The sequence below is a fragment of the Salmo salar genome, chromosome 13 (genome assembly GCF_965601325.2).
Source record: "Salmo salar chromosome 13, fSalSal1, whole genome shotgun sequence".
NCBI classification, from domain to species: domain Eukaryota; kingdom Metazoa; phylum Chordata; class Actinopteri; order Salmoniformes; family Salmonidae; genus Salmo; species Salmo salar.
The window spans coordinates 62,191,743-62,212,082 of NC_138303.1; the positions used below are offsets into that span (position 1 = coordinate 62,191,743).

A 20,340-nucleotide genomic window follows, 5' to 3' on the forward strand; every position below is an offset into this window, starting at 1 on the left:
GAGAACAGCGTTTCCATTTCACTGGCAGAATGCTTGTTATTTCAGATACATGTTGGGGGACACCTGGACGGACAGTCCGTTTCTCTGAGTCAAACCTGGAATTAGGGTCCAAGACCCAAACATAACTCGCTAACTGTAGCTGGCTTGTTATCACCAAAATAGTATCTATAAAGTGGGTATTCTAACCATTGAGATACTATTAAATGCATATTCTAATACTTAATTATATGATTCTAACACTAAAGTATTGTGCTACTAGCTAGCTAACTACCAAATTATCAGCAGAATCGTGACATAATGAATCTTTACTTTCACTTTGACGCCAAACTAGCGAACCCTCTGTGGCTAGGATTGGAAACTGTAACGTCCGTTAGGTAACGTTAATGGTCACTGATGACAGATTAGATGATTAAGCCTGTAACATTTTAACCGACTTCTATTTCTGACAGAGTTGGCTGCCATGCTCCTCATCTGACACCTTGGCAAGTCACTAGGCGGCACCCATATACCTCAGTCAGCGGCACAGCAGGAACTGGTCGCCGACTAGTTACTGTAGCTAGGTGAAAGCTAAACGCACATAGATATTGGTTCAGGTGAAAGCTAGCTACGTTAGCTCATCTAGCTCGGTCTCAACATAAAACTAACCATAATCCATGGTAACTTCGCTTTGAATATTAAACATACCGTTTTGGGTTGCCAGCGGAGCCGAAATACAGTTGGGAGGAAACAGTTGTAACAAGATAAACACGAAACATAGAATTTTCCAGCTCCGTCCCATCTTCCTGCAAGTTGCCATCTTGTTTGTGAGTGATCATTAAGGGGCGTGGTTAAAATGCAAACAGGTTACGTGGAACAGATGACAACCGAAACTGAACGCTCCTTTGTACTTGACACCTGAGTGGGGATGAGGACTCTCTGATCAGTTGGAAAGATAGCTTTATGTATACTGAACAAAACTATAAACGCAACATCAACAATTTTACTGAGTTACTGTTCAAATAAGGAAATCAATAAATTCATTAGGCCCTAATCTATGGATATGCCCAGTCAATCAGAAGTAGTTTTTTTTCCAGACGAAAGGCCTTTATTACAGACAGAAATACTCAGTTTCATCAGCTGTCCAAGTGGCTGGTCTCAGACGATCCCGCAGGTGAAGAAACCGGATGTGGAGGTCCTTGGCTGGCATGGTCACACGTGGTCTGCGGTTGTAAAGCCGGTTGGACGTACTGCCCAATTCTCTAAAACGATGTTGGAGACGTTTTATGGTAGAGAAATTAACAGTTATAATCTAAGGTAGATATGAATATAGGCCTACAGCAAATCCAAGGCTTTTGTTTCCATTATCATTGCATTATGGGTGAAAAAAAGCACAAAGGCATTCAAGATGTTCTTTATTGAACAGGGAGTAACAACGTCAGGTACACAGAGTTTGTCTGTTCCAACACCATCATCGGAAGACTACCATTCCTTGTAAAAGCATTTGTATTAAGAGGGATGCTGAATAGTGTGCAGGACATGTTACCTTTCTCTTTAGGAACAATTGAGGTTTGCCTTAAACTTCACAGGCAGGTTAAGTATTCAAGAATATTGTTAATAAAAAATAATTCACACCAAATGCACAGACAGACGAGTCAAAAACAGGTTTTTATCCTAAATGGCACCATATTCCCAAAAAGTAGTGCCCTATTTAGTGCCTCAGAGCTAATGCTGCTTAAGTGAAGGACCACTTACCCATCCCATAATAATATAATATCTTAGACACTTCCCTTCTTTGTCAGAGTGTTTACAAGGAGAGAACTCTCCATTACAGAGGAATATTTCACCAAGGAATGTTAATGTTGTAATCCAGTACCAATGATCTGTTTAATGCAACAGCCCCACCATGTGGACAGAAAGTAAACTGTATGTTTACCAAATCCTTTTTTTTATTTTATCTACAGTATCTTATTTTCTCTTATCCGCTTTGGGAAAAAAAAAATAGAAATATATTAGTGTTTACATGATTGTAGTGAAATACAAATGCATAAGACCTTAACAGACCTTTTTCATTTTTATGTTTTGCCGACCTTTAAAACATCTTATAGTTTTATACTAAACTGGGCCCTGTATTCCGAAAAATATTTGATCTGAAATGGTCCTGTAAAAGTGGAATATCAACTGTAGTGTGATTTCCCCACGTGTGCCGCCTCACCTCAACCAAAGCACATCTACTGTAAGGGAAACAAGGTTGTGAGGATAGCTATTTCAATAAAATATTTGGAGGTTTGGGGTTGTTGTGTTCCTTGCCTTATGCCTCAAACTCTAGGCCGAGACCGAGCTTGTGCCCGCCGGTGTTAATGTTTTTCCCATCCAGGAGAGCAGAAAGGGTCAGCTTAATGCCTGTAGACAGAGAGACAGAGACAATACATCAACAAGAGGGAGTAACAAGTACGGCTGTGGTGATCACGAAATTGTCAGCCGGTAATTGTCAAGTTAATGTCAAATTAACATTTAGCATCTCCTGGCTTCCAGACCTTTGGAATACCTACATTTGAAAAAGTATAATAAATCCATGTAACATAGCCTACACCTTCACAATAAATCCATTATTTATTTTATACAGGTCTAAAGAAGCATGATATGAAGAAAATGTAGTCTTATTTCAGAAGAACAGAATAGCATACTCTGAGTTGTCCTTATGTTAGGTCCTGATCTGGCTATGCCAAATGGCTATAGGCTACACTAGTTAATTTAGCAGACAAGATTTGCTAAGAATTCCGTGGCATTATTTTTATTATTTTATAGTTTGAAGAATACAATTGAAAAAAGCTGAATAAAATAGAAAGGATATTTTCTCCAAAAGATTTGAGGGAGTGCACACACGGGGCTATTCTGTGTTGAGCGGTTAACAAAGAAATAGGTATTCCTATATGCATAATTTAGAGTTATTAATGTAACTTTAGTTGTTCTACAAACATTGGAGTATATGTTTGATTTTTAATACATTGTAAGGCTGCATGATGCGACTAATGTTGATTTGAAAAAAGTAGCTTGGAAGGCATGAGCTCTGCCTTGTTTTTTGCACAGGCTGTACACACTACAGTAGTCACTCATTCGCAATTTGACAAGCACTTGATAATGCTTAGAATTTCACAGCGGCATCCCCTTTCTGTGGCCATAATGCACCCTAAAAAAATCCATGCCATTTGTGGCCAGTGGCCGTTGTGCCTTTCTCCCTGAGTGCTGCGCACTCCATTACGTGATCAGGTCTTTCTCACAGGCTACAAGTGAAGACAGACACATCGGGGACACAACTGCACGCGTCCTTATCCAATTCCGAGGTGCATATTGAAGATATTAGAAGAACTGTCCACATATACTTTTTGCCAGCCAACAAGATGAGTAGGCCTAAAGAACAGCAAAAGCACTAGCCAATGTCAATACACCCCATCGTAAAAAGTTTGACCTATTATATTCTAAGCAAGAACTAAATATTCCAAACATAGTCTGGGACAGTTGTGGGATTCGATAGATCCCAAATTAATACAACCACTAGTATCAAAAAAACAATTTTTACGCAATGTGGCTGACGCAACAAATCAGAACATTTAGCTTTAAATCTTGATAAACTATTAGGCTATTTCTTCACATTATAGGCGCAGCAATGTGCACATGGTAGTAGGCTATAAGCACAAATGTTCCATTAACAGAAAACACCATTATCAAGTGACCACAAATGCAATTCTTTTATTATAAAAAGTACATTTTTATGGTGAAAATGATCTTCCCCAAACTTGAAACTCACATGCTGCTTATGTATGCCAGTTAGGCTCTACACCCCTTGTAAAGCGGATTAATGTGCTTCATTTTAAGAAGTTATTTAGCCACTTTAGTTGTGATACAAACAGTATTAAAACATATAGGCCTATGGGCTAGGCTACATGCGGTGTGCGACTGATTCGAAAAAGTCAAAAAATAGATAATATATAATTCACAAGTGATAGGTCAATATTGTCACCCATCAGACTATTATTGATTTAATCTTGTCTTTACATATACTACATCATATGTGAAATGTGTTTGATTTAGAATGGACCCTTATCATGCACCTGTATCGAAATAGGCACAGCGGGGAAAAAAATACATGGAATCTATGCACTTAAATAGAGAATGGAGGATGCTTTTCCCTGTGGTTTATTTTCATGCCAGCCAGGTAGGCTATACTCCTGTTGTAAATATAAACATTAATATTAGGGAAGTTGAGAAATAAATATAGTAGGCCTAGCCTATAGAAAGCTGATGCTCCTCTTTTTAATAGAGGCCATCACTCTGTTTTCTCACGCAATTGCATAGCCTACTGAAATGTTGTGCAACATGAGCTCTCAAGAAGTGTTTGATTAGATTTTCAAATACATTTGCATTGATGTCAGAGTGATTAAAGGGACAATAGAGTGCTGAGGACGAGGCAGTTAGCAAGTTTGGTAGGCTACTAATGACCATCAGCAGCATCAGAGCTTGGAGAAGCCTAATTACCATGACTAAACAGTCACGTGGAATTTGCCTGCCTTCATTACTCGTGACCGCCGGTGTGGTGGTAATACGGTCACCGCAACAGCCCTAGTGACAAGTGACAAGATCAGGGCTCATTGACTGGCTGAGGAGGTCAAAGATCAAGTGCACGCTGCTGTTCTGTCATTTCTTCCCTAAATACAGTGGAAAGGTATTTCAACTGCACATTTCATCTACACTGGCATGGAGAAAAATAATATTTCACAAGACATTTTAATAAAACTTTTGAAAATTACTAACCAGGCTTCAGAGTCTGAGTGTATCCCAGGCCCACGAGGCTAGAGTTGTTCACTCTGGCCTGTTGGAGAAATGTATAGATTAGAAACATGATTATGATAGGATAAAAAAATTAAAAAGTTAAAAAATCATTTTAAACTTATTAGCCTAGTAACTCCCTCTACCTGTCCCCTGAATGTGACCCCAGGCGGAGGTCATGTCTCAGCCAGTAAGAGGACTAGATAGAGTGGCCCCTTACCGAGAAAGATGCGTCGGCATCAATCTGGTACTTGGCTGCAATGCCAAAGTGGGTGTTGCTGTTGCCAGCGGTCCAAGCCAGGTTGACTGCTGTCTCCAGCTGGTCGTTCACCTTCTGGTAGATGGAGCCCCCGAACTCGGTGCCGTCATTTCTGTCATAAAAAAAAAAAGAAGGTTAGTCATTATTACTATGAGAATGGGGAACTAACATGTATGCAAGTATATTGCAACATCACTATCCATTCCAGTATTCATGTTCAATAAAAAAACTAAAACAAGAACTGTTACAACTACCTAATATCACATGAATTGCAATCAGAAGATCAATATTCACAGTCTAAACTATCAAACTGAGTGTACAAAACATTAGGAACAACTTTCTAATATTGAGTTACACCCCCTTTTGCCCTGAGAAAAGTCTAAATTCGTCGGGCATGGACTCTACAAGGTGTGGAAAGCGTTCCACAGGGATGCTGGCCCATGTTGACATCGATGCTTCCCACAGTTGTTTCGAGTCGGCTGGATGTCCTTTGGGTGGTGAACCATTCTTGATACACACGGGAAACTGTTGTCGTGTCTTTGGCTATGCCGGATTAAGTGAAATGACATGCTATCCTATAAAATCCTTTCTCTGTAATTAATATCACCTGATTAGCTAATCATGTAAATGTAATTAACTAGAAAGTCGGGACACCACGGAAGAGTGTTTATAGAGCCGTTATCTTCCGAATAAACTCTTAAACTTAGTATTATTTTACATCGATAGCAGTCAATATTAATCGTCACCTTATTTTCAGTCTCATAATGAAAGTTGTAAATTCTTGGTTATCTTCACAAAACCTGGCTAACAAGTTGAATCAGCAATACAAAATTGGGTTTAATTATTTATTTACTAAATACCTAACTAATCACACAGAATTACATATACACAGAATACAAATTATGTCATACAGAAAACGTCCCTGGTGGACGGAGCCGACATGGCGGCTTGTTACACAAAGAAAGGGGGTTGGGCTTGAATGAAAGAGCGGGAAGACTGAGGAACAAAAGAAACAGCAGCTATGCTATCGTAAATACATCATCGTATGCATTCTAAATTACCGCCCATTTGGAAAAGGAAAATGCAATAAATATTTACTCTGAGCTGCGCTTCGGTAGGTTGGTCGTAGATGCTGGCCGGGTTGCCCAACAGATCTTCCTGTCCTCGGAAGAATGTCTCTGGTGGTAAATTGGATACGTTGTGGTATCTTCGTCGTGTGTTAGACTGGATCCGTCGTCCGTCCTTTCCTAGTCCACGTCTACAGCGGCCGCTGCTAACTCAACGGCTAGGAAGTATCACTTCTGTAGTGAATGAGCGTTCAAAGTTCATACCATTCACAACCAAAGCTCACGCCGAGGTTGGCTTAGTTCTGTACTTGACATGTGTCCTTTTAACGCAGAGGCTGCAGACCTCACGTAGTGGAACTAACTGGTTACATTGTGTCATTCTCTTATATAGCGGCGAGGGGAGAAGGATGTGTTTCATCGTTTATGACCCCTGTCTCTTCACAGGGGCGGGCCACTGATCAAGCAGGGCACTTTCCTTATGAAAACCCAATTCTCTCAATTGGAAGCTAAAATTACATTTAATCTCCTAACAAACAATTTCAATATCAAACATTTCAATTGCATAACAATTCCATGTGACTCTGATAACTAGAGGGTGTATACTTTCCCAAGTACAGTTTATGACATCCTGTCATCAGTCATAATGTCTCAGATGACAACCGAACTGACATCCATATTCATTATGTTCCAACGCATATTTTCAACTGGTTTTATTACCGAAATATGGTTCCTTTTCCCCCATTTATTTGATGTTCCCAGGCTCTCTATATTTAACAAAGGCTATTCAACAGTCCTTCAGTAGGGTCAGAGAGAGAGGGGAAGGGAGAAAGGTATTTATGGGGGTCATAAACCTTACCCACAGGCCAACGTCATGACACTGTTGAGCGTGAAAAACCCAGCAGCGTTGCAGTTCTTGACACACTCAAACCGGTGCGCCTGGCACCTACTACCATACCCTGTTCAAAGGCACTGAAATCTTTTGTCTTTCCCCATTCACCCTCTGAATAGCACACATACACAATCCATAACAGTGTTTGTATATGCTTATTGGTCATAGTATGGATATAGTTAGCATGCCAAAAGTTCCCAGATGTCGTACTACATTCGCCAAAATACAAAGTATACAAGCAATGGACACTTTTTCCGTGCTTTTCGGGTCAGTAATTCAATTCTACAGAAAAAGAGGAAAATGGCGGAAAATATGCAGCTGAAGTCTGACGAAAGCGGATACAAATTTGTTGCTTTAACAAATTATGACAAATGTTATGAAAATGTTGAGCAATGTAATAAAGTAATTACTTTTCAAATAAGTTACGTTACACGTTATGTTGGCTGACAATTTGCTAGCTACGCTATCCTTACAAACCACATACCCGGTACATACTGTTGTAATGATATGCTATGTTAGCTACCTACTGTAACGTCATTTGGCTACTAATATATCGGACTTGCCAGTATATTTACTTTATGCTAACTACCCAACATTTATTAACTTGATTATTCACGTCATTTATAGCTTAGCTAAGTGGTAAAGTGGTTCGGGTGTGTTTGTAAATTCTCTCTGGCTACCTACTCCGATTTCAGAGCACTCTGGTCTGACTGTACCAGAGCGCAGAATAACTGATGAATTTACAAACGCTCAACACCCGTTGAATGTGGCCGGTGTCAGTAAATGTCAGCAAAAAAGTGTAATTAAATTGTTGCCAGCAGCACCATTACAGTTACCAACAGTCTGGATAACATAAAAACTGCCTACCAGCTCTGCTAGGGTGGGTAAATTGGTCAGAGTGAGCTGTTCTCTCATTTGTGTCTGGAAGTAGCTAGCCAGTTAGCTTGGGTGCTTGACTGCCAGTGAGGTCAGAACACTCGGATCAATCCTACTCCTGGGCCAGAGATTCCAGTATGCGCTCCAGAACGCACTCTGACACTCCAGATTGAATTTACGAACACACCTGAAGACTAGCTAGTAATTTGTTATGCAAACAATAGGTTGCATAGCAACAGCATCAACTTCCAGTAGACAGAATAAGCTCAACTGAAAGGATACCATTCGTTTACAGTATACTAAAATTAACTAATAGTATATAGTAAGTAGTATATACTCATTATGTAGTATACAATATGTTCGTATGGGTATGCGAACACAGCTCAAGTCTCAATTGTCTAAAGGCTTAAAACTCCTTCTTTAACCTGTCTCCTCTTCATCTACACTGATTGAAGTGGATTTAACAGGTGACATCAATAAAGGATCATAGCTTCACCTAGATTCCCCTGGTCAGTCTGTCATGGAAAGAGCAGGTGTTCATAATGTTTTGTACACTCAGTGTATATCAAGGATGAGCTGTCAAATTATTAAATAGCCATGTCTCAGAGCTAATTGACCTTGTCAAAAAAGTGATCATGAATGGAAGGCAAGGTCGCGGCAGGAGGTTAGCTTACTATCCTACCAACAAAGCCCTTTGACAAATCCCATCCATGTGGGATACATAAAATAACTGCCAGTCTGCATCTGAGGGACCAGAGAGACTGCAAGTGCTTAGGGCTGCTAGTGTCCAGACAACGTCAGCTCTCATAGTTCAGAGCTGGAAACAAAATGTTAGTGACTAGTCGTTCAAAAAGCTCAGATGGTTGGAGCATGGTGCTTGCAACAGAGTTGGGGGTGTGCCATATATACAAAATACTTCATCACTGTAAATCATTTTGGATAAGGGTCTTAAAGACCATATATATGGTCCCCTAAGCCCCATCACTGGCTTACTGTCAGTGTTGTTAAGCCCCATCACTGGCTTACTGTCAGTGTTGTTAAGCCCCATCACTGGCTTACTGTCAGTGTTGTTAAGCTCCATCACTGGCTTACTGTCAGTGTTGTTAAGCTCCATCACTGGCTTACTGTCAGTGTTGTTGAGCCCCCTTCTTACTTCCATTGTTTGCTGAAGCGCGGAGGCCTACCTGAACCATATTTATGCATCTATACAATGACGGGGTAGGCCGTCATTGTAAATAAGAATTTGCTATTATCTGACTTGCCTAGTTAAATAAATATATCTACTTACACATTTGTGTGGAGCTGGAACTCGTCGGTCTTGTAGCCCACGGCGAAGTTGCTCTGGGTGACCCTGTTCTTCCCGGCCTCAAAGGTCATCTGGTAGCCGGCCAGCCAGCCCTCGTAGCCCACCACCGCCATGCCGTGCACAGCCGTCCCGTTAATGTCATAGTCCACATCACACCCCAGGTTGATGTGCTCCCTCTTGTAGCCAGTCTTAATCTTACCACTCTTCTTGCTGGAGGTGGGGATATGAGAGGAATGGAAGGAAGGAAAAACTTGTGAGTATGAGGTAATATAGGAATCACAGTGACAGAATGGCAAATACATCCAACAATCTACATTGAGCTGAGCAGAACAAAAAAAATGGCAACATGTATTGTGTGATGACATCATTGATTGCAATTAATTAACATTGTGAAACAATTAAATGCTATCTTCACTGAATTAATTGGATAGCCACTTCTTACCCAGTGTTTGGCGAGAAGGAGGAATCAAACGTCAGTTTAAGCCCTTTGGCCAACTGAAGGGAGAAGGTGAGAGAAAGATGGAGAGGTTAAGAAAGATGGAGAGGTTAAGTAAATTAATTTCCGAGACAGATGGAAAGAACGATTAAGAAAGCATCGTTGCGTAATTAAAAGGCATATTGCTATGAGCATTTCACCACTTAACAGGGTGGGGGGCCCCATAGGGAACAGACTCCCACACGAAGAAGACTAAACATGTAAAGTTATGTGTATATATAGTCGTAAAATATATAATAAAAATCAATGAAACAAGTCAGTGAGTGCTGATCTTTTTTATATTTACACTCATTGGCTTATAGCACCCTTCGAACAATGACAGATTGAAGAAAACGGACTAGAGTACACCCTGATCTAAAGAACACATAGTCCTGACCTGGTCCTCCAGAGTGATCTCGGTGCCCAGAGTGTTGTCGGTGTTCCACTTCTCAGTGAAGGTCAGTCCGTGTTCGGCCCACTTGTACTTGGTCTCCAGGGTGCCGGCCACTTTGCTCGTCTCTGTGTTGGCAGAGCCCGTGCTGGTGAACTCCTGGGATTGGGGTCAAACAGAGGTCAGATGTGATCACGTTATTATAGCATCAGACATTATTAGTGAGGATTTGGATCGCTGAGGACCACATTGGCACATCACAAGTGACGCGGACAATCCGAGAGGTCTTTCACAGGTGTCGATGAGCCAGATAACTAAACAGAAGAAAAATATAAACACAACATGTAAAGTGTTGGTCCCGTGTTTATTGAGCCGAAATAAAAAAGCCGCTTATTTCTCTCAGATTTTGTGCACAAATTTGTTTACATCCCTACTAGTGAGCATTTATTCTTTACCAAGATAATCCATCCATCTGACAGGTGTGGCATATCAAGAAGCTGATTAAACAGCATGATCATTACACAGCTGCACCTTGTTTTGGGGACAATAAAAGGCCACTGTAAAATGTGAAGTTTTGTCACAACACAATGCCACAGATGTCTCAAGTTGAGGGAGAGTGCAATTGGCATGCTGACTGCAGGAATGTCCACCATAGCGTTTGCCAGAGAATGTAATGTTAATTTCTCTACCATAAGCTGCCTCCAATGTCATTTTAGAGAATCTGGTAGTACATTCAACCGGCCTCACAACCGTAAACCAGGTGTATGGCGTTGTGTGGGTGAGCGGTTTGCTGATGTCAATTTTGTGAACAGAGTACCCCATGGTGGCAGAAGGAGTTATGGTATGGGCAGTCATAAGCTACAGACAACAAACACAATTGCATTTGATCAATTTCAATGCACAGAATACCGTGACGAGATCCTAAAGCCCATTGTGAGGCCCATTTTTTTGATGGTATCTGTGACCAACAGATGCATATCAGTATTCCCAGTCATGTAAAATCCATTGATTAGGGCATAATTCATTTATTTCAATTGACTGATTTCCTCATAACTGTAACTCAGTAAAATCTTTGAAATTGTTTAATGTTGCGTTTATATTTTTGTTCATCAAGACTGTTTCAAGGACAGCTTTTTTCCATCTACGTAACATTGCAAAAATCTGAAACTTTCTGTCCAAAAATGATGCAGAAAAATGAATCCGTGCTTTTGTCACTTCTAGGTTAGACTACTGCAATGCTCTACTTTCCGGCTACCCGAATAAAGCACTAAATAAACTTAATTTAGTGCTAAACACGGCTGCTAGAATCTTGACTAGAACCAAAAAAGGTGATCATATTACTCCAGTGCTAGCCTCTCTACACTGGCTTCCTGTTAAGGCAAGGGCTGATTTCAAGGTTTTACTGCTAACCTACAAAGCATTACATGGGCTTGCGCCTACCCATCTTTCCGATTTGGTCCTGCCGTACATACCTACACGTACGCTACGGTCACAAGACTCAGGCCTCTTTATTGTCCCTAGGATTTCTAAGCAAACAGCTGGAGGCAGGGCTTTCTTCTATAGAGCTCCATTTTTATGGAATGGTCTGCCTACCAATGTGAGAGACGCAGACTCGGTCTCGACCTTTAAGTCTTTATTGAAGACTCATCTCTTCAGTAGGTCCTATGATTGAGTGTAGTCTGGCCCAGGAGTGTGAAGGTGAACGGAAAGGCACTGGAGCAACGAACCGCCCTTGCTGTCTCTGCCTGGCCGGTTCCCCTCTCTCCACTTGGATTCTCTGCCTCTAACCCTATTACAGGGGCTGAGTCACTGGCTTACTGGTGCTCTTCCATGCCGTCCCTAGGAGGGGTGCGTCACTTGAGTGGGATGAGTCACTGACGTGATCTTCCTGTCCGAGTTGGCGCGCCCCCTTGGGTTGTGCAGTGGGGGAGATCTTCATGGGCTATACTCGGCCTTCTCAGGATGGTAAGTTGGTGGTTGAAGATATCCCTCTAGTGGTGTGGGGGCTGTGCTTTGGCAAAGTGGGTGGGGTTATATCCTGCCTGTTTGGCCCTGTCCGGGGGTATCGTCGGACGGGGCCACAGTGTCTCCCGACCCCTCCTGTCTCAGCCGCCAGTATTTACGCTGCAATAATTTATGTGTCGGGATGCTATTATATGCTGTTATATCTGGAGTATTTCTCCTGTCTTATCCGGAGTCCTGTGTGAATTTAAGTATGCTCTCTCTAATTCTCTCTCTATTTTTCTCTCTCTCTGAGGACCTGAGCCCTAGGACCATGCCTCAGGACTACCTGGCCTGATGACTCCTTGCTGTCCCCAGTCCACCTGGTCGTGCTGCTACTCCAGTTTCAACTGTTCTGCCTGTGGCTATGGAACCCTGACCTGTTCACTTCTTTTGGCTCAAGGGGTATACGGATTGCAGTGGAACTTACCAGTCCATTCTCTGACTTTGTTTTCAAGTCCAGCTTGATGAGACCAAAACCTGAAAGGCATGGAAGAAAATTAAATCAAACTGTTGTAATTACAATATATTCTATGAGTGCTTTTTAAACTGATGATATATTCCTGTTCAGTTCATTATTTCCACTAACATTCCTAGCAATCTGTTAACGCATGGCTTCTGTTGTTTTCAAAATAAGCATGCCGTCTCTTGCAGACTTATTTTATCACTTCATAAACACATACAGTGCTTATGAAGTGACATAACGTAACAAAATATGGAAAAAGTCAAGGGGTCTGAATACTTTCCGAATGCACTGTAAACCACTGTTCAATACATCCCTCTCTGAGAAATACCAGTCTAGCCTATCACACATCCATTACAACTATTACATTACATTGATAGATTGAGTTTATTGATTTGATGTGGTTTCTACTAGGGCTGTGACAATACCAGTATCACAATATTTTTCTCCATAAATGTGACTCAGGATGACTACATAATGGATGTTTGTTTCCAACATTTGGGCTGTTTTCCTAAAGTTAAATGTGCTTTGTTTCCTTGCCACGATACTAACGAGTACTGCGATACTGGCATCTTTCCCAGCCCTAGTTTCTACACTAGAGTACATTGTCACGTCAGGCACAGTTCACCGCACCAGCTTCCTTCCCATCCATCTCTGTGAGGCAGTGTGCTGGTCGTCCCACCCTCGCCTGGGGGATTTACCTGGGAATCCCCATAATAAGGCCTAGGCCTCAATAGCTCAGTACAGCTTTGTGTCTCTCAGTCAATAACTGCCTAAGGACAGCCAGTCTAAACTAGAGGGTTTACCAAATGGCTATAACACTAGGCCAGTACGACTACAGTCCACTCCTGATTCTCTGCAGGACAGGAGCAAAGGCTGAGTTGAAGAATGATCTAGGAAATAGTGGATAGTAAGTAGTACTGCTCAGTGCTCACCGTATCCCTTGGTAAAGACATCCTTGGCGGACTTGCCAAGGTCAACATAGGTAGGAGGAACGGCCATTATCTGTAAAAAAATAAAATAAAAAAAATCACAAGGGAAAAAAAGGACAGCTTTGTGTTAGGCTACTGCTTAGCACAAAGCTCTGTGAGATAGCAATGGCATACATAAAGCATTAGCAGTGTGCTAGGCCTTCACTGACATAGCAACTGAGGAGAGAACACTGCGTGTGGGGGAGGAGGTGGGAGAGGTTTGAGGTCATTGATGGACGGGGTGGCCCGGTAGGGGGAGGGGCAGGCAGACATGCCTCACATCTGCCTGAACAGACTAACCCGTTTGCTCTGACTCATCAGAAAAAGGGTGATGTGCTTGCCTTGCCGGGCTAGAGATTTCACAACAGCAGCCAAACCTGATACACTGGACTGACAGCCAAATTAAAAACGCAAAAACACAGAAGGGTCAGCTAATGAATCAATAAGTGATTTCTAAATGGAAGGTTAGATGTGTTTTATCACTTGTTAGACAACCTCAACTCCACTCTTGCTATAAGAGAATGTGTGGGCAGAGACTTCAATGTTGAGTAACAGGAGGGAAAAATCTGCTTGTTGCAGATTCCATAAAGGATTTCGGCATTGATCATGCTTTTTCGTCCAAGACTAGGCTTAAACTAGAACACTTGCCCTCTACACACGTGTGCACAATGCTAATTTGCAAACAGAATAGCCTATAGCCCAAATGGCTATTTTGTACAGCAGCGCATGCCACATAGCCTACAGCCTCGATCACTTCCTTCAAACACTATTTAATAGAATATTAATGATAAATTACTACACCTTTCTCCCTGTCATACACTGAACAAAAATAAACGCAACAATTTCAAAGATTTTACTAATAAATTCATTAGGCCCTCATCTATGGATTTCACATGACTGGGAATAAAGACATCTGTTGGCCACAGATTCCTTAAAATAAAAAAGTAGGGGTGTGGATCAGAAAACCTGGTGTGACCAGCACTTGCCTCATGCAGCCCGATACATAAAGTAAAGCCCCGCCTTATCTCAGCTCACTGGTCACCATAGCAGCACCCACCCGTAGCACACGCTCCAGCAGGTATATCTCACTGGTCACCCCCAAAGCCAATTCCTCCTTTGGCCGCCTTTCCTTCCAGTTCTCTGCTGCCAATGACTAGAACGAACTGCAAAAATCACTGAAGCTGGAGACCAATAACTCCCGCACCAGCTGTCAGAGCAGCTCACAGATCACTGCACCTGTACATAGCCCATCTGTAAACTGCCCACCCAACTACCTCATCCCCATACTGTATTTATTTATTTATCTATCTATCTATCTCTTGCTCATTTGCACCCCAGTATCTCTACTTGCACATTCAACTTCTGCACATCTACCATTCCAGTGTCTAATTGCTATATTGTAATTACTTCGCCACCATGGCCTATTTATTGCCTTACCTCCCTTATCTTACCTCATTTGCACCCACTGTATATAGATTTTTATTTTTTCTACTGTATTATTGACTGTATGTTTGTTTATTCCATGTGTAACTCTGTGTTGTTGTATGTGTCGAACTGCTGTGCTTTATCTTGGCCAGGTCGCAGTTGTAAATGAAAACTTGCTCTCAACTAGTTAAATAAAACTGAAATTTAAAAAAAATTTAAAACATCTCCTTCGCATAGAGTTGATAAGGCTGTTGATTATGGTCTGTGAAAAGTTGTCCCATTCCTATTCAATAGCTGTGTGAAGTCGTTGGATATTGGCGGGAACTTGAACACGCTGTCGTACACATCGATCTAGAGCATCCCAAACATGCTCAATGGGTGAAATTTCTGGTAAGTATGCAAGCCATGGAAGAACTGGGACATTTTCAGCTTCCAGGAATTTTGTAGAGATCCTTGCGAAATGGTGCCGTGCATTATAATGCTGAAACATGATGTGATGGCAGCGGATGAATTCACGACAATGGGCCTCAGGATCTTGTCACAGTATCTCTGCGCATTCAAATTACCATCAATACAATCCAATTATGTTCGATGTACGTAGCTTATGCCTGCCAATACCATAACCCCACCGCCACTATGGGGTAATCTGTTCACAACGTTGACATAAGCAAATCGCTCGCCCACACGACGCCATGCACGCTGTCTGCCATCTGCCTGGTACAGTTGAAACCGGGATTCATCCGTGAAGAGCACACTTCTCCAGCGTGCCAGTGGCCATCGATGGTGAGCTTTTGCCCACTGACATCGGTTACAATGCCGAACTGCAGTCAGGTCAAGACCCTGGTGAGGATGACGAGCATGCAGATGAGCTCCCCTGAGACGGTTTCTGTAAAACGATGTTGGAGGTGGCACATGTTAGAGAAATTAACATTCAATTATATGGCAATAGCATACCAATTGCATGCTCCCTCAAAACTTCAGACATCTGTGGCATTGTGATGTGACAAAACTGCACATTTTAGAGTGGCCTTTTATTGTGCCCTGCACAAGGTGCACCCATGTAATGATCATGCTGTTTAATCAGCTTCTTGATATGCCACACCTGTCAAGTGGATGGATTATCTTGGTAAAGGAGAAATGCTCACTAACAGTGATGGAAACACATTTGTGCACAAAACTAGAAAAAATGTATAATAATGTGCGTATGGAACATTTGTGACCCTTCATTTCAGCTCATGAAACATAGGACCAACACTTTAGTTTATATTTTTGTTCAGTGTAAATGCATGGTTTAGTGACACCCAAAACCAATTATTACACATCTCTCATTTCTACATGCTTTGAAATTCAGTGGGGTGGCTGGTAGCCTAGTGGTAGAGCATTGGGCCAGTAAGCGAAAGGTTTCTGGATCGAATCCCAGAACTGACAAGGTAAAGATCTGTCATTCTGCCCCCGAGCAAGGCAGAACGACAGATTGTTCCCCGGACGCCAAAGACGTGGATGTGGATTAAGGAAGCCCCCCGCACCTCTCTGATTCAGAGGTTGGGTTAAATGCGGAAGGCACATTTCAGTTCAGAATTCAGTTTTTAATACGAGCCATCTTCAGTGACCAACAGGCACTCGCTCGAAGGGGACCACGGTAGGAGACAGGAAGTGTCAAACATCAGGCATTCCAGAATACACACACACACATCCCGCTCACACACATTACACAAATACACACACAGGAAGAAGCACTGAACCTTTGAGGATCATTATTGGTGGGAGAGGTTAGAATATTAGGCCATACAGAGAATAATGTCCGTGGGGTCTTGAGGAATGTACTAGCTAGTCTACATAACAGGGTCTTCAAGGAAAGCCACATAATGTGTCCTTCTGGTCCCTCTTGAGATAGAAATACTCCGTTGCACAAAGTCAATGAAATCTCATCAGACGATAGCTTTTTCAAATAAGCATATCTGAACAGAAATATCAAGGGAACATCGACTGACAGGACCTTGAGATAGGAGATTGATCAAGCAGTCAATTGAGAACGTTAGCATTGTTGCATTAAACCATCTGTCTGACAACGGGTCTCACGTTCCATGTACACTAGAGAGATGGAAATGCAATGTACACGTTTCCCAGACAGTTGTCACAGAATCTGCAACCTGCTGCCTGATACGAGCAGTCCTTCTGCCTGGTGATGTCCAAGGGGTTATGCAACAAGGCGGCAGAAACATCACTGCTTGTGCTTAAACATCTTTAGCTTACTTGCTAACGAAGTAGAAAACTTGCTCGCTTGCAGAGGTTGGCAAGCAATTGGTGGACTGCGGGACAAGCGCATACACTGCACATTATCGCTGGCTATAGCTAGTAACTTTAATCAAAATGCAGAGAACAGTACCTAAGCTCATTCAATTCAAATAAGAATGCGTCAGGGTATTAGGTAGTTACTCGAGGCCATGTTCACGTAGTTAGCTAGCCAGATAGCTAACTCATCAGGCTAGCTTGCGGTTTGCTGATCAGCATTTCTCCTCCTGGACTGCTTCTAACGCAACGTTACTGGTTGCGTGGTGGATACGCGTGCCATCTCTTCCGACTCAAGCCAAGAGGTCAATGTCTAGAACAATAGTGCCCCATAATATGCCACAATACTAGCTACATTTCAACATACCTCTGTCAGTGCTTTCCAACCCTGCCTGAGGAGATTCCTGTCAACTCGACAACGGGAGGGGTAAGAGGAGGTGCCACAGCGTTTCACACGCTAGAAGTCAAGCAAGCGTATGAAAAAAAAAGAGGCATGACTCTTGCGTTGTCTTTGTGGCGCACGCGCTGTCGATCGTTTGACGTCCGCATAGCGCGTCATCGGTAGGCTTCAAACCCGCCACCGTTAACAGCCGATCTAGAATCAGCTCGTCCCACCTCCTCACCAATCCCCATCATTATGGGCTTATAACAAAACCGTCCCTGGTCAACGAGTAGCCTAATCGCTGGAATGCAGGAATGTCGCATCAACGTTGCACAGGAGAGGCAGGAGGTGACGTTGAGCACTCATCACAATCGACTTCTGTAAGGCATTATCTGTATCCCCAGCAAATCCTGGCTGTTTAACGCAATTTATACATTAAAAATGTGCATATTGTGAAGGCCTTTTTATGTGTAAGCCTATCATGCAGTTGCAATTTTGAACTTTTATTTGTCATATACAAGTCACCTCAGTGCCAGTTTCTATACTGTGTTCTGCACTCTTGTGAGCCTCATGAGTGTTGTGTATGGCAGCATAGGTGCAAAGCTTTTTGTGAAATAGTGTGTAACTTGTTTTCATAGAATAGTGTGGAAGTGGTTGTGTGGAACCCTGCCAAACCCCACGACTTCCTCTGTCATAGTTAGGGTGCAGCTGGCAGCAAATACCTCCAGCTATTATCTAGTGAAAATAACTACAATGTGATACCGTCTATAGCAGTTCACTTTCGATGTCAGATTAGTTATGCTCAAGATAACATATTTATATATATATTTTTATTTTTATTAAATCGCTGGTTACGGTACGTGTCTATAGGCACCCAGGTGACCCAGGAAGTAGAAATGCAAAGCTAGGCCAATGGAGAGCATTCAGTACCATGTTCATCTTCGAAACTATGATATGCACCTACGGTAATTATGTCTCCCTTTATTGAATTATGTTTTTATCTTTGCTGCTACGAAATAGGCAAAATACCCTACAAATAAAGACATTTGGAAAGCCGTTTGTTTTGCAAGCATTTATGAACATTTGCAATCCCAAATGTGCTCGAATGGCTTCTAGGAAGGTTAGTAGCACTACAATATCTTCAGAGGACAAGGGGACCATGAAACTGCCTTATCAAAGAACCAAAGGAGAGGCCGCAGACTGAATGAGGGCATGGGAGAAGCTTTGAGCTGTTTTGGCCAGTAGGTGACAGTGTAAGCAATGTAATGTGACTCCTCTCTGTTTCCAGAAAGCACAGTGAAAGTCTCCTCAAATTAGCAAAAAAAATAAGAACTTCAAATTCATTTTAATAATTTGATAAATCTTCATATAGTATTTTCTTGAAGTTATTTGATTGATTAGAAAAGGTTAGTTACTGTATGAACTTAAACTATTTGTATTTCTAAAAAGAAAATCAATTTGGTTTCAATGTTAATCATATGTTGAATATACTGCTAAAAATAACATATACTGTTGGGTTTTAGCTCAGTTGAAAAGAATAAGGAACATGTTGTATTTCTCTGACTAATAAACACATTAATATCACATAAAATAGCAACACCTCAAATTAAATAAAAAGCCTCAGCATTTTGAAATAATTTATGTGAACATTCTCATACTGTCAGCCAGAAAAGAACAACTACTATGAAAATGATTTAAGTGTTATGTAGTTACATAACTATCTGATAGAGTCTTTATATTTGCCTTAATCTTAATAGCAACATTTCAATTCTTATTTTAATTGATAGTACTTTAAGTGGCATTTATGTTATTTCATTTGAGCTAATTCTTCAAAGTAAATAGGAGCTGTTTTTGTCATTTAATTTCTGTAATAATTGATTAATTCCAAGATAATATCATGCCGTGTTTGAGGCAGTTCTTTTGTGATTTAATTTTCTTTAAGATGGCTTGAAGTAAGTCATGTCAGTAAACAATAATGAATGATGTTAATTATAACAGCAGAGCAGTTATAAACAGCATGATTCCGAACTAACAAACACTCTGTCATTGACGTAGAGACTCTTATATTTATTTATTTATTTACCAACATCGACTGATTGTTTTAATTAACTCAAGTTAAAGCTACAATCCTTAGTTGCTACATCCATTTTTGGACTTATAAATGTATGATATATATATATATATATATATATATATATATATATACCCATTGATTCTTGAAGAATATAACTTAGAAATGCCTCGTGAGCTTAGTTCAACTGTCGTACCACATCAGAACCCAAAATATAATCTTGTTTTGCTGCAATATTTGTAAACAATGTAAATTAAAACAAACACTGTATAGCCTCAAAACATGGTTTAAACTCAACATTTTTTATATCATGGATAGTTAGTCCTTGCATCCATAGCTCTGTCTATGAATTTAAGAGTGGTTGCATTTCTTAGTTTTTTACCAAAACAGAAGCGGTTTTGTTATTGTTTCAATTAAGGATTCTAGCTTTGAGGTATTTCCTTAAATTCTTGAATTGCTCTTTTGTCTTGAACATGCAAAATTGCATTTTGCTGTTCTTGTGTCATTGTATCCTGAATCACATTTTACCACCAATTTCTCATTTGTCGCCTTTCAGTCGCCTGCATATGAAGCCAAATTCATTTTAAAATTATCCTCAAGTAATATCTGGATTCTCCTTTCATCCCCACGCATCAAAGCCAACCAATGCACACTTCAAACAGCCATCACCAA

At 41.2% G+C, this 20,340-nt stretch overlaps 2 protein-coding genes across 3 annotated transcripts in view; both read right to left on the minus strand.

The window, feature by feature from the left end:
• Positions 1-993, minus strand: part of c13h5orf15 (chromosome 13 C5orf15 homolog) — a 29,378-nt gene extending 28,385 nt beyond the window's left edge. The window contains exon 1 of the mRNA XM_014136760.3: positions 685-993. Within this exon, the coding sequence (XP_013992235.1) occupies positions 685-796 (112 nt within the window). The 5' untranslated portion in view covers positions 797-993. The remainder of the gene's footprint in view (positions 1-684) is intronic.
• Positions 994-1,378: 385 nt separating this feature from the next.
• LOC106567523 (non-selective voltage-gated ion channel VDAC1) lies at positions 1,379-17,720 on the minus strand. Of its 2 annotated transcripts, XM_014136870.3 has the most exons (9): positions 17,583-17,720; positions 13,466-13,535; positions 12,498-12,547; positions 10,073-10,225; positions 9,643-9,695; positions 9,183-9,410; positions 5,024-5,174; positions 4,789-4,846; positions 1,379-2,379 (listed from the first exon to the last, which is right to left on the minus strand). In XM_014136870.3, exons 2-9 carry the CDS (start codon positions 13,530-13,532, stop codon positions 2,288-2,290), a joined length of 852 nt encoding a protein of 283 aa, XP_013992345.1. In that variant the 5' UTR covers positions 13,533-13,535; positions 17,583-17,720; the 3' UTR covers positions 1,379-2,287. The 2 variants fall into 2 exon arrangements, with proteins under 2 accessions (XP_013992345.1, XP_082816366.1); XM_082960240.1 differs by lacking the exons at positions 1,379-2,379; positions 17,583-17,720 and adding an exon at positions 15,545-15,565 and having other exon boundaries at positions 4,784-4,846.
• Positions 17,721-20,340: the final 2,620 nt, after the last annotated feature.

Bases quoted from the DNA above. Each gene is read 5' to 3' on its own strand.
- LOC106567523 (XM_014136870.3), bottom strand. From the start codon at position 13,532: ATGGCCGTTCCTCCTACCTATGTTGACCTTGGCAAGTCCGCCAAGGAT. The intron at 10,226-12,497 runs GTAAGTTCCACT...CCCCAATCCCAG, and splicing joins CAAAGTCAGAGAATGGACTG to GAGTTCACCAGCACGGGCTC. The intron at 9,411-9,642 runs GTAAGAAGTGGC...CCCCACCTCCAG, and splicing joins TCCTTCTCGCCAAACACTGG to CAAGAAGAGTGGTAAGATTA.